A 14,760-nucleotide genomic window follows, 5' to 3' on the forward strand; every position below is an offset into this window, starting at 1 on the left:
GAGCTTTTGAAGCTTTCATAGTACTGAAAAATGCAAAGCAACGGAGCATGCCGCACATAAACAGAGGCGAATGCCCTGCATTTGTGCTGCACGTGTCGTGGTGACATGCTGCACGGCCCAGCTTTGATGTGTCCGGCAGGCCCCTCGGGATGTGCCACCACCGCTTCCATGGGGAATCAGCATCCCTGAGAAGTGGGAGTACAGCCTGGGTGACGCTCACGGGCAGGCTTATCTGTGAGCTCAGGATCTGCTGCTGTTCCCAGCACAGCTTCAAGAAAAGGGCCACGCTGTTGCTAAAACGGAGGAGAAACCCAGTGCTGAAGCAACCTGGGTTTATTACTTGATTCCCAAGCCTGCTGATGGTGGGCTGAGCACTGTCATCACCCCCTGCTCCCCAGCCAGAGCACAGCCTGTTCACAGCAGCTCAGCACTTTGATAAGGAATACGCTCGGAGGTGCTTGGCAAAGACTGACAAGGAAAGATGAATGAGGGGTGATGGTAGGCAGATAACTGTGGTGTGGCTGGGGTGCAGGCAGATAGATATGCACTGTCATGCAAATGCTGTGGTCTCAGCCATTTTTTTTTTGCACAATGACTGGTGGTAAAATCATATTGCTGCTTCTTTTTTGATAGTTTTATTTATTTATTTATTTATTTATAATTTTGCTTATTAAATAGCTTCCTGCCCATCTCCAGCCCAGTTGCTGCAAGGCACATCCATCTTCACCAAGATCAGCACATAGCGTGGTCAGCAGAGAGGTGTAAGGAAGGAGGGATGCTAAGGTCAGGCTGCTGTATGGGAAGGACACCAATTACACAGCCAGGCCATGGCCCTATACCCTTGCCCCTCTAGCAATAGCCAGAGCTACAGGGGCAAACAAGGCAGAGAGAAGAAAAGAGAACTACAGAGACTGATGGACAGTAGCAACATGTAAATAAACTTCTGACTCCTGGCATGCAGGAGTGGTGCTCATGGAGAAACTCCTCATTTAAGAGAGAAACCTCCAGTGCTTGGACTCTCCGCATGCTCCATGCTCCTCATCATGGTGCTGGGCTCCTCCTAACCTCTCTGCTATTCTGTGTTCCTCCTCCAGGATGAAGAACCAGTGTCTGGTTCAGCCCCAGCCTGCCCCACCTCTCATTTCTGGCTCATGACAGAGACCACAGATGCAGCAGGTCATGGCCACATTTGTGAGGGGTGCCCAAAGTGGCCACAGCCTCTTTGCTGTGTCCTCCCTGAACTCAGGGCACCCTGAGCCATGGGAATGAGGAAAGCACTTTAAATGGTAGAAAACACCCACACTGGCTGGTGGGGTGTGAGGCCCTCTCTCCAGCCCTGCCTATGCTTCCCTTTATGCCCCCTTATGTTGAGGAGGGTGACTGCTTTGCTTGCTCTTATTAGCATTTCTGCTACGCAAGATCTCACAGCTCTTTTTCATCTCCACAGGGTTTGCCTGCAAACGTGTTATACGTTATCACGTTATCTTCAAGCCTTTTTTTTTTTTTTCTCACAAGTTAATCCTTCCCAAAGGTGTCATATCTAATTTGCTCTTATTTCCCTGGTTTCAGCCATGCAGCTAATTTGATATCACACAGTGTGCCACACTTCAAAACCACTTTCTCTTCTCCACCTCATCCTTCCTCCTTCTCCGGTGTGAAAACACCACAGCACACACGCCTGTGTTTGTACATCCACCTTATTTTATTTATACATTACACAGTTTATTATCAGTTTCATTCATTAAGCATCAGTGAGCTTTAATGCCACTGGGTGTGGAGATGTATAGATCACCTCCATATGAGTTCCCCTGGGACAAGACCTCTACAGCTTAGTCCAGGACTTCTTCAGTGCTTCTTAAATTTAAAGAACTACATCTAGAGAGTGGCATAATATATCATAATGCTGGCAGTAAAGCAAATACAGGAAAAGACCAAAAAATCAATTTATTAAATTTTCAGTCCGTCAGCCTCTCACAGTTCACTCATTCAGTTTCATCCTCTCAAATCCAAAACCCCCTCAAAGTGCTTATATTTTCATCCCTTGTCCCCAGCAGACAGGACAAAAGGCAGCATGTTCTGCTAATGCAAAGCATGTTTGCCTGCTGACGCCCATGGGCTGACTGGCCATCAAGCAGGTCAAACTGAAAAGAGAATTTGATCTAGTGGCAATTTCAGAGACATGACGGGACAGCTGACGTGACTGGAGTGTGGTCGTGGATGGGTATGTCCTGCTCAGGAAATCCACAGTCTTAGCAGTACTGGCCCCTTCAGCCATATCTGAAGACAGTGGCGGTAATGAACCAGGTCTTCAACCACCCGGCTTCATAGATGAATGCATCGACCTTGACAAATCTCCTTGGTTTACACAAATACACCAAGTTATGACTGGAGGTGGCCAAAGAGTGGGTGCACTGCCTGTTCTTTGTGTTGCCCCAGGGGTTGTTGAGTAGCATGGAAATCTGACCCAGCATTGAGCACCACAGCTCATCAGCCAGAGCCATAAGCCCTCAGCTGGGCTCCCCGCCTCTGCCCAACCCCTTATTTTGTCAAGAATTGGAGAAATGCGATTTGTGTTTTGAGACTTTCTATTCATGAATGGGGGTTTGTTGAAAAACAAGCAAAAGCTCAGAAGCTTTAGGGGATGGGAGCTCTCACACACAGTGTGTTGTCTAAGCTTTGTTTCCATTGGAAATCAGACCAAAACAAAACAAAGCAGAACAAAACAAAAGACACACACACACACAAAAAAAAAAAAAAAAAAAAAAAAAAAAAAAAAAAAACTTTTTATTTTGCTTTGTCTGAGATTTGCAAGGTGTGGGACTGTGAGCACGCATGTGGCTCCTGGTCTTCCCAAGAAAACTCAGTAGTAGGGCTCTGCTCCAGGGCTGGGCTGTGGGTACCCCAACATTTCCAGCTTGTATGCATGCAGCTACTGTGTTTCTTAGGAAGGAACGGTTCTTTTGTAAGCTATGACAAATAAAAGGAAGCCAATTAAACTAACCTTTTCTTGTGCTTTTCCTTTGAAGTGCATCCAATAAACCCAGCCTGTGCATGTACCTGCACTATCCATTCCTGAGTTGGGTTTTAGTTGTTACTCGCTTCATTTTTCAGCTCGTTTTGTAAACTAGGGAAAGGTTTTCTCTTCCGAGGCTGTACCTCACTGCCAGGATGGAGCTCTGAGCCTCTGCCCTCACCTCAGCCCAGGTGTGGTGGAGGCAAGGCTCCGCAGCCTTCACGTGCTCGCAGGTAGCTGCCATGGTGCTGGGCCTACCCTGAGAGCATGCTGCATGCTCAGGCCTTGGAGGGATGAGTTCTGGCAACTACGGTGATAACCGAGCATAGCTGGGCCACCAGGTGACTCTCACGCAGGGCTTTATGCAGAAAGAACAGGTCCCTTGAGCCCCATGAGAGGTTTGCTCCCATAAAGGCCTAGTGGGAAGACTGCAGCGGAGCAGAGTGCTGTGGCACTGCAAAGAGGGACTCATGTCTTTCCCCAGGCCCGCCTTTCGACTTGCCTTTCAACACGAGATATGAGAGGGCAAGGCTGCTGAACTGGGGATGCTCAAACACAGTCTGTTAAATCCCACCCACAGACAATGGTAGGTCAGAAAAATAGGAATATTCTGACAGGAATAACCACAAAACCTGGATATGAGTGGGCAGGGGAAGGACACTGGTGACTAAACAAGGTGGCCCTTTCACTCCTGAAAAGCACCAGCAGCCTCTTGCGCAGAGCATCAAACAACCATCTTGTTCCCTGTTGACTTTCCAGGGTCTTGGCTCAGGGTAGCTGCCCTCACTCCCTGGAAAGAAGCATGTTCTCAGTTCAGTCAAAAGAATGCCAGTTGTAACATTTTCAGCCAGCTCTGGAGCATCTTCTGAGCACTGCCATCTTGCCAAACTGCTGTAAATTGCAAACTAATGCTTTTGGCAGTCTGCACTCATTTCACCAGCATCCTAACCTGACCCTGTCTGTATTTGATCCTCCACTGACTGCATGGAGATCCATTGAGGTCCATCCAACTTTGCTGCTCCCCACTTATCTGGAACAAATTTCTCTCTTACTTTACAGCTGCTTACCTGCATGCTGAGGGTTACTACTGATGAGGTACAGGCTGAGGCTATGAGCTTAGACTCTGTTTTGCAGAGACTGACTTGAAACCTTTTGCATCCATAGGGACTGACCTCAGCCAACCTCAGCAGGGCTCTCCTGTTGGTAGCACTTGAAATGTTGCAGATCTTTTTTTTTTTTTTTCCCTACTTCCAAGTGTGCTGGTGGCAAATGTTTTCAAAGATTCTTTATTTTTCTGTGGCTGTTCCCTGTTCATTTATTCCGGTGGGATAAATTGACCCTGATTGCTTTACTGTCTGAACATGAGTTCTCTGCAGTGCCTTCTGGTTTTCTTTGGCCACGTTATTGACACTGAGTAATATAACATGAAAGGAGTGCAGACAGGCTTTTACAAAGAAATCAGCTAAATAGCTATTAGAGGATTAAAAGCAATCCCATGGCCAGGATTACACATCTTTAAAATGCTGATAGTATCAAGGAGCAAATGGATTTGTAATTTAATGGCAGAAGAGGGAAGATGACAGATGCGTGGGTTTTTTCACATTTGATAGAAAGATTAAAGTGTCTGAATTTTGTGTGCAGGAGTTTGATAAAGCTGCAGCACGGTTGCCTAGGGATATCAGTGTTCACCTCTCTTGTAAATAGTGACTGCACCACATGGAGAGAACTCTTCTGGTCACCATTTTTATTAAAACTTTAACTCTCAGGGTGACAAGTTGGATCATTGTCTGCTTTCAAAGTCTCGTAATGATACACTTTAGAAGCTTTGAAGAAAACCTTTGTCTAGACAGAAACAGCTTAAGAAGCTTTTGAAATGTAGCATTCACTTGAAATCTTTGTTGACACACGTAGGAAGCGCTGATCCATATTTGGGAAATCTTTACCCGTCTTCTACTTCCCTGTTCTAGAGGTGTGCAACAGGTTTGCATGCTAGCAGGAACTCAAGAAAGGAAATGTACAACCTCCCTAGGAGCGGTTCAACTGGTCACAGATTTTTTTGCACAGAAATAATTTCGTTTTCATCCAGAAATTCATTTTCCTTTAAAATGAAATTAAGCTACCTGTGATATTCTAGTTTTTGCAGCTTCATTATTGAGGTTGGGTCAGGAGGTACTTTAAGGACATCTCCAGAGCTGTTAAAGAGTGAAATGCGAATTCTGCAATGTGTATATAAACACCTTCTTATTGATATATTGACTTTTTAATCCATCTCCTTGACTTGAGGCCCAGGGGTCTTTCCCAAAACATGGTTTCACAAAATCCAGGCTTGGTTCTGACTGCAGAATATTTAGGATATACAAGAAATAAACCAGTCCCACCTAGACATGCAGCAGATCAGCCTGCACCTCACATGGGAAGGGTCATCCTACAACAGCGATGGTCAAGCACAGGCCCAGAGTGGAGATGCTCCCCCCTCGGTTAGAGTCCCCTTGAGGCACATCCCACGTGAGATGAAGCTAAAGGGGGCAGAGCCATGGCTCAGTCTGCTTCTCTGTCCATCTGGACTAGCTGATCACTGAGAAGGCAGCGTGCCCTACCCTCCCTCTGGGATTTGGAAACACAGGATTATGGCTCTTGGATATGTCAACACAGAGGTCAAACCTCCGTGATAAGCATCTGACCTAAAAATGTATTTGGAGAGTTATCTGATGCTTCCTGCCTGGAAAGTAACAGGCATTCTGGTCGTTTTTATTTGTACTGGTTTAGTTTGATCTGGTTACTTACTGTCATTATACGTATGTATGTTAACTGCTTTTCATCTTCAAAGTGCTTTACAAACAGCTATGTGTTTCACAGAATTTGACTCAGGTACTCTGAGGAAGCATGTATTTTTTCACAGATAACAGAGATTTAATCTCTGTGTAGATGGAGAAATGCAATCCAGACTTGCTGATAGAGTTACCACTAGTTACCATATTTCCAGAAATCTCAAAACTGAGTCACAGAGAGAGTTTGAATCTCTTCCCAGAGGCCAAAAAGGAAAGAAGAAAAGACATAAAAATAGTAGAACCCTGTCAGACATTCCTACCACTACCTTGCACTTCTCCCCTTTCTTGGATAACAAATAGGAATGCTTATGCACCCCAAAATTAGTGCTTCATCTCTAGATACTTAGCGAGAACTGTCCAGGTAACTGTGCTTAAACTCTTTGGGTCTGGGAAACAGATCTGCAGAAGTAACAGCTCTTACAAAAAAACAGAATAGTCTTTAGAGAAGGAACCTGCCTACCACCCAAAGAATAAAGGACGAAGTTTGTGACTGCCACTGACATTTTTTACAGTGCCTCTTCAGTATGGTCAGGCTGAGTGAATGATCTGAGCCACTTGCTCTCTTAGGCTCTTTCCTTTTCTGAATTGTGCGTGGTTTGCCTAAGTGTCTGTTTTTCAGAATTATTGGCTGTGAATTAAGAAGAAATAATTGGGATCAGAGCTCTAGCAATAGCTAGATGCAAGTCACTCCACCGCAAGTACATGAAAGCAGGCACTCAACAGCTAATAGCGTGCAAACATTCATAGCAGTATTCTAGAAATCAGCACATTATTTTTACACCTAATAATTTTGATCAGATGCCAACAGCACAAGCCACCTCCCTATCTAGGTTTAAAAATCTAGGTTAAAAAATTTGTTTCATCAGTAGTGCTTTGTCTGCTCTTCCTATCCATTTTCTTTATTCTTTGCTGAACATTCAGGGTTCCTGCAAGCAGTGATGTCCCATTCATTACCCACTGAAAGTGAAAAAAAACAGAACAGACAAACAAACAAACACCACCAAGCCACAGCCAGGATATATTCCTTTTTTTTCCTTTTTTTTTTTTTTTTATTTAAATGAAATTTATGGACACATTTGAGGTATTTAATCAGTATGTGTTCTCACTTATACACAAGTATTTTTTCAGGTGGTCAGTCAGCGTATGTGAAGGAAAGACAAAAAGATACAAAACCATTTCACCAACATGAGGCCAAAAAAGAGCAGACGTTTGACAAGTTTGTGCAAAATGTATGAGTAAGAAGGAGCTTACCCCAAATTCAGAATCAGATTTAAGCACATAGGTAAATATTAAATAAATCTGGCCTTAGAAAAACAAAGATTTTTTGAGCAATTTGGAGAAAAGTTCTCATTTTAAGTAGATATTGTCCAAATTATAGGTATTTCAGATATTTTGAGATACCAGTGTGAAAAGGTGTATTCTTTGAAAAAGTAATGCAACATTCTGATCAAAAGGAGAAATGCCTACATTTTCTTGCAGATATAAACTGATATATTTAATGTTACCCTTTCTGTACATTAATTTAATGTACATTTCTGTACCTTTCAGGACTTAACCACCACAGGAACACATTTCTAAGCATATAATCTCTGACCTGCCAAAAAGACACAATCAGGACTAGTTTGTGTACAACTCGGTTTTCAGAAAATAAAGAAACAGGCTGGCAACATTTTTCTGTATCACAAAGGGAGCTTTGCTTTTATAGGCGCAGTTTTACAAATCTCTGTCTACCACTTTCTAGAATGGATTTGAGTGAAAGGGTCAGACTTTCTTTGCCCAAAATTTATCCTTTGGACAATCACCAAATAGAGTCCAAAGCATGAGTTGCTTCTTTCACTTTAGAAGAAGCCGTAAAAGAAATTAATTCACAGATGTACGCTTATTTATTAAAAAAAAAAAAAAAAAAAAATACTGTCTTTTCAGAAGTAGCAGTATTTTTGTGGGTTTTCTAAGAAAAATGTTGGGAAAGACATGTCATCTAGATCTTACCTTTCCCAGTCCAAATGTTTGTAAGCCGGTATGTCTCAGGCTAGCAATCAGGAAAAACAGACAATAAAACTTAAAGGAGGAAGCGGGATAAAGCAGAGGGGAGTTTCCTGAAATGGATTTATCTGGTTTTGCTGTCTCCTCGAGTGAAAGGCAAAAGAAAACAGACAAACAGAATAAAAGCTGAATGAAAAGTGGAAGACAAAAGTTGCTTTGGTTTTAACAAGCCAAAGTTTAGTAACACAGCTGAAACAACCTAAGCAATATCTATTTGCTTAAGAATCATCTTTAAGTTTTGTGCAGACAACATTTAAAGTCCTTCGACAGATTGAAAATACCTTTATCTTTTTTTCCTAGCTGTTCTCCCTTTTCCTGGTACTCGTTTTAATCTGTAGAAAAATCCCTGGGGTTTTAGTTTTGGTTTGCAGCCGATCTTGAAGGCTTCCGTCTCCAGGGGGCCATTTCCTAGCTGCCCGCCTCCTCAAATTCACTGTAGGGGGATGAAGCTGAGGAGGTTTTAGACTCCCCATCGCTGTTGCACTCCCGCAGGGGACCAGGACTGGGACCATCCGGGAGCTCCTTGGCGGAGAGCGTTTCCTTACTGTTAGACCCCAGGGGATGGCAGTCCAGCAAGCTCTGCAGGTGCTTGATGTAGCTGATTGCAGCTCGCAGGGTTTCCACTTTGCTGAGGCGCTTGTCAGCAAATTCTTTGGGCAGGTGCTCCCTCAGGCGCGTGTAGCCCTCGTTCACGCAGCGCACCCGCTGCCTCTCCCTCTCGTTCCTCTTTCGAATGAAGGCAGGCTCAAAGGAATAGTCATAGACGCCCACATAGCCAGGGACCGGGATGTAGGGGATGCGACCTGCGTGCCTGCCGTAGGCTTGCTCCCAGTAAGACGGGTCCAGGTGGAAGGGAACCCCGAAGGGCTCTCTCAGGGGGACCCCATGGGGATGCACGTGGCTGCTAGCCAGGGACATAGCTCCCGAAAATGCAATCCTGTTCAACAGTCCATCACCATCTTTACCGCTGTCCATGCTCCGTCCTTCCTCACCAGCTCAAGGTCGGCTCCTGAATTTGGCTTCCAAATCTCGGATCAATCCAAACGAGGAGGAAACATTTGTACAGGTACTCTGCCCCGCAGGCTGCGGATTCCTCCTGCGGTGTGTAAAAACTCAGATCTCAAAGCACCGCGAACATCTCATGAGGTCCACTCCGTGCTTGGCGATCAGCTCTAAGGCTTGATGTTTTTATAGATGCAGGATGCCAGCTAATTTACAGACAGGTATTGAGGACCATCACTCCACACTTTAAACCCTTCTTTTCCTCTGATCTTCATATTTCAAAAGATAATAAGAGGGTTCCTGTGTATTCCTTTTCTCCCCGCTTGAAATTATGACCATAGGAGTTAACGCCAAACATAAATAATCTTCCAGGCTCTAAACACTTCACATGTATTGTAATCCACAATACCGTTTGATATAATTGTCTCCAAAAGCTGGGTAATTTGCAAAGTTTACAGGGATCTTCAAAGTTTTGGCAGAACTCCTCCCTTTCAGGAACCAAGGATCTTCTGTCATCTGAAAACTACCCAAAGGCTTTTCACAATGAAATCCAAAAGACAACTGCAAGCTTTGTTGTTTCGGCTGCTCTGGTCTAACTGAAACAGCTCACGAGCAGTTTGCAAAACTTATACGGCACGTCTCTAGCTTTCTGGAGAAGCTGAGAGATCTTCAAAGGAAAGAGTGCTCTCTTGTGGTTGCAAGTCATGTCAGATCAAGAATGCTTATGTGCAAGCACAAGAGGAAAACTGCTTTCTTCACCCGAACAGAGGCCTTTTTAAGAAGTACGAGTTCCACAAACTGAACATGAGCATTTTCAAAAAATATGCAACGCTGTGCCTGTCTCTACTCATTGCAGAGCTGTTCTGGTCAGCACTATAAGCACCTGCCTCAGGTAGTCAAATATAGAGATTATGGCCTGGTTGGCTGCCCCAGTGTAGCTATTCCTAGATGTTCATGTAGATAGGGGCTTACTAGTGGGACCCTACAAAATGCTTTAACTGGGGAGCTGAAAATCCATCTCAGCCGTGCCAGATCCTTGCTGCACCCACCAGTTTGCCTGCAGCTTGTCAAGGAGTGGAGGTAGAGAAAAGAAAAAGACTTTTGGCAGCGCATTTCCTTTCTTTTTTTGCCACCATCAGTTTGGCGAGTTGAACATTTTGTCTGGGAGATCTGTGGGAAGGGATGGACGTGAAGAGGTACAGGCATGCAGGCTCTGTTAAAACTGCTCTTTTGCTCAAAGTGAAAGTTTCCGCCCTGCTCAGTCTTTCATGCCAAACAGTCCCTGAAGCGTGAGTAACTGAAACAACATCCTCCCCTCTGAGAAACACATCTATGTCTCTGCTGAGTCAGAAACCTGCAGCAGTGATGTCAGCGTGCGTTTTCAAGTCAGCTTCTGTAAACCTGCTGGCCCGTTCTGCAGCTTCAAAAAAACAATGCTGCAGGAGCAGTCCAGATAGTAATCTTCAAAGTATGATGAACGTACATGGAGACTGTTCCAAACACGTAAATGAGAACAGTCCTCTACTCTCATTTATGCCAGGGGCAGGATCAGCACCAAAATGGCTCAAAATCCTGGGCAAGTATCCATCTACTTTCACCTCTGTCACCAACGTTGACTAGCAAGAGACGGTGACTCAAGCTGAAGGTTTCGTAGCATTACCTAATGGTTAGCTAATGCATTTTATGAGAAGTTGAGATCTTATCCAGTCACAACCAAACGTCTTTCTAAAATGTCTGCCATTGTTTAGATGGGAGGGATGGGTGTGGGGCCAGAATTACTGGGGAACACCCCGTGGTATGTACAACTCAGTTCAGATCAAATAATCAAGACCCCTTTCTGCCTCTTAAATATCTGTGGAGGCTCTTGAATGGCATTTGTTTTTCAGCATCACTTGCACTATGAATTTTGCTGTCAGAGAGGTGTCTAGCAGAAGTGTTTTCAGGACAGAATTTTTAAATTAAAGTATCGCATTCACTGTTGCACTAAGGTAGGCAAGGACTTAAAGTTTTCTTAAAGCAAAGAAGATGTTGGCCTCTAAGCAAATAAATGAAGTAGGAAAAGGACGTTTGATGTGTGCAATTATTCTGTAGGAAATGCTGTTCTCTGTCATAAGCAGCACAAGCAAAGACCTTCCTCAGTCTAGGATCTTTGCAGCAGCACATAGGGAAACAGCAGCGTCCCTCTTGGGGCTCTCAGGTGACAAAACTTTTCACAGCTCTCCGTGACCCTGCCAGAAGCCCGGCCACATTCAAAAGGCAGGGTTAGGTTTCAGTTCTGTTGTCAAAAGCACTATTCTTTGCTGCCAGGCTTCTTTACCGTGTTTACTGTAAATGCAGGTCACCTGCACTTCCCAGGGGGTCAGATCTGCACCTGTGCTGAACAGACACCTGCTCCTCCTGCAGAAAAACCCACCTTGTTAATTGCTTAGAGAAATACACAGAAAGAAAAAAAATATTACAGGTGAATGTGATCTGTTAACCCGTGTGGCTGAAAGAGATGGTCTCACAGCAGAGCCTGCGGGCTGATCGTGTTTCTGAGCAAGAGAAGCAAGAAAACACACCACAAGCGCTCGCTGGGCGTCCTATCTTGTTGACAGATCTCGTGTCACTCCCTCAGACAGGGCTTTGCCCCTGGGCAGGGAGCCACACAAGGCAACACACCACGTGTCCCGTGGCAGGTCCCCTGTGAGAGAGCGGGGAGGGTGAGGGCGATGCATGGTGCTCATACCGACCTTCACACAGTGCAGGTCCTTATTGATGTGGCTACGTGCACAGGCTTGGGAAAGCTGCAGGACTGGCCCACGTGTTCTTTTTAATTTGATGAGCAGGTGAAGACTGCATGGATAACATCCCTCTTCTAAGAAGAGCTTTTGATCCTCATCCTTAGAATTAGAATTTTCCCAAATCGTTAAGAAATTAGAAGTTTCAATTACAAATGAGAAGTTTCCCAAATTAACTTCTTGTCACACCTTTGCCCGGATGATGCTTTGACTCCCGAATGCCACATCCTCCAAGCTGAAAGGAAGCAGAGGGCCTGGCTGGCTTTCTGGGAGGTAGAAGTCAGGTGTTAATCACAGCTCTACGAATGCAGAAAAGTCCTGCTTCAGAGCTGTTGCAAGAGGATATGCCAGCTCTGAGGTTCTGGAAGCTGTGCTGTTTCCGCTTGTATCACATGTTTTGCCTTTTTTTTTTTTTTCTCAGTACAAAGTTTAAATGGGGACACTGGGACATTCCTTACATACTCTGTTGCCTGTGGCATTCAAACAGGTTTCCTTCTTTCTCTGCTTCTTTTTACTTCACTATATGCACCTAATTATCCAGCCAAAACTAAGAGAAAATATTTCCCACATACATAAAAATAAAACATCGAGGCGTCTTCCTTCCAGATATAACTTAGTTGTGGTTTTAACTGCATATATCCTAACACAGTATCTACAAGAACGTAATCTTTGTACAGAGGAACCCTCGACTTGTTCACTCGCTCCCACAAGAATCATGAATAATACTACTGACATTTTTGTGTTAGAGTGACTGCTTTGAATTACTTTGAATTACTCAAAGCAACAGATTCTCCTTGACACCACGTCCCTCGGCGTCTCAAATGAAAGTCATCATTGAAAATATTGTAATAGAAACACAAGCGTCGGCTGAACACATGCAAGTTCACCTACTTCCCAACGGATGAGGTCTCAACTATTTTATCTGTGAACCTGTTACATGAGTAGGAGGAAGAAGAAAATGCATCAGGAGTTAAAAAAGAAACCCTCACAACATTATGCATTTCTGATATTTTACTGTTCTGTAATTATACTGAATTCCAGTACTTATTATATATATTGTAGATTGTCTGGGCTCTTACAGTTTATTAACAGATATAAAACTGAAATTAACTGTTTCTCATGTTAACTGCATATCACAGAATTACAGTAAAAACTGCAATTTAGATTGAGATTGAGGAATATAAGAAAGAATTTGTGCTTTGCTAATAGTTTTAGCAGTGTGGGCCATCTCTCTCCAGCTCTTTAGCTCAAATGGAGTGCTGCATCTAAGCTATAGAGGCTGCGTGCTGTGACTTTAACCGAAATACGGGTGGGCATGCAAAGTGCTAACAACCCCATAAAAGATGGAAGAAAATCTGGATACGTTAAATGGCTGGCCTCAACCATTGCTGTTTGCACAGTTTTCACCCCGTGTAACTGTGCTCACCCTGAGAAAGAGCCCCAGGCAGGTGAACAACAGCAGGAGAGAACCGATGGCTGTGACACGAGGGCATGGTCCTGCAGGACTTCTGCTCACACCGCAGAGAAGTACTAACGCATGCAAACTGCATCTTCTCCCCGTGATTTCAAGAGTCCCCCTTATTTTTCAGGATGTCTCCAGGATATTAATACAACTTGAAAAATAGCTCTGTAATTTCTCCTCACGCAGCAAGTACCACACAGCAAGTAAGCTTTCAGGGGACGTGGCGTAGTTGTCTTATCAAAACACTTCACATATAACACCTGTTTCATATATAAAAAATATCTTCCCTTTCTGAAGAAACGTTTCTGGAATGTGTTTTATCACAATACCTTGGGCATGCAGAATATGTCTCTGCAGACAGATTAATTTCTCATTCAGTGACACTTCACAGTCCCACTGTTTTCCTTTGATACTGGTGCTTTACACCAGCAGTTAAACTATCGCTTGTTCAAGGGAGGAAAATGGCTACAAGAAAAGCTGGAACCTTGAAGTGCTTGCTGGTAGGAGAAAATACTTATCTGCCTATGACTGCACCCAATCTGGCTCCTAGGTTCAAAGTATTACTATCAGCTCAGAGAGCTGGAATAATGTGAGGATTTCAGAGCAAGGCCAGTTCTCTGATCAGACTGCACTGTCATAATTGGCATTAAGACGAGCTCAGGGCTTGGGGTAACCTGGTGTTTCAGGACAGAGTTGGGATGTATTGAGAACAACTGCGAAGTTGCAAGGATGACAAGGGAAAATGTAATGTCTCCAGTCATCTTCTACGTATTAGAGGATTCGTGTGATGGAAGAGACTTTGGGGCTTGTAGTTGTTCACCAGAGTTTATAAGAAAGAGGCACAGTATTAGCAGCAACCATATGAACGTGTGGTACTACACTCAAAAAAAAATAAAAATAATAATAATAATTACAGTTAACCCCCCATCACAATCTTTGCAGTCTGTCAAAACCTGAGGCTTTCCTTCTGACTTGGTGAGCCCTTTTTTCGGCTGACTGAGAAACACTTGGTCACGGTTAGAGCATTATTTGGCTTAGTGGAGAACCTGAGAGACTCTCACACAGGTGGTGCTCTAAAAGATGTCACTCCTTTGGTGACAGGTGACAGAAGCCTGGATTCGCTTCACCTTAAAGCGGTCCTCTAGAAGGTAGGCATCTGGTCTAAACTAATCACGTAGGTCCCAGATACAGGCCAGAGACAGCGAGACAGCTCCACGGGGGATCCATCTCACACGTCTTAGACGCTGACCTCGGGATGGGACGAAGCACAGCGTGGAGATGCCTCATTTTCAGACAGCTAAACCCAAAGGAGAGGCTGTTTCCACCATGAAAAGAACCGCTTGCTGCGTACTGAACTGTAACCGTCCTTCCAGACCGTATGTTTGGCGTTTTATTTAGAACACAGGGCAGCCGTTCACCCCTTTACTTCAGCACCGCTTTGGGCAGGGAGGGTGGAGGGGGGGGGATAACGGGGACATCCCAAAGCCTCGCCACAAGAGGCCGGGGCTCGGGGAAGGCGGCGGGGCCGCCCGCTGAGGGGGCTGCGGGCACGGGGCCGAGCCCCGCGGCGCCGCCGCTTCCTGACTGTGGCGCCCGGCGGCGGAAGCGGCTGCAGCCCCCTCCCGCCGCCAT

At 44.7% G+C, this 14,760-nt stretch overlaps 1 protein-coding gene across 1 annotated transcript; it reads right to left on the reverse strand.

Annotated features, from left to right (window-relative positions):
* Positions 1 to 6,864: 6,864 nt before the first annotated feature.
* On the reverse strand, positions 6,865 to 14,688 carry ASCL4 (achaete-scute family bHLH transcription factor 4). The gene has a single exon (XM_013092059.5). The coding sequence runs from the start codon at positions 8,857 to 8,859 to the stop codon at positions 8,293 to 8,295; it is 567 nt and encodes a 188-aa protein (XP_012947513.1). The 5' UTR covers positions 8,860 to 14,688; the 3' UTR covers positions 6,865 to 8,292.
* Positions 14,689 to 14,760: the final 72 nt, after the last annotated feature.

This window comes from Anas platyrhynchos, chromosome 1 (assembly GCF_047663525.1).
Source record: "Anas platyrhynchos isolate ZD024472 breed Pekin duck chromosome 1, IASCAAS_PekinDuck_T2T, whole genome shotgun sequence".
Taxonomy (NCBI): Eukaryota; Metazoa; Chordata; class Aves; order Anseriformes; family Anatidae; genus Anas; species Anas platyrhynchos.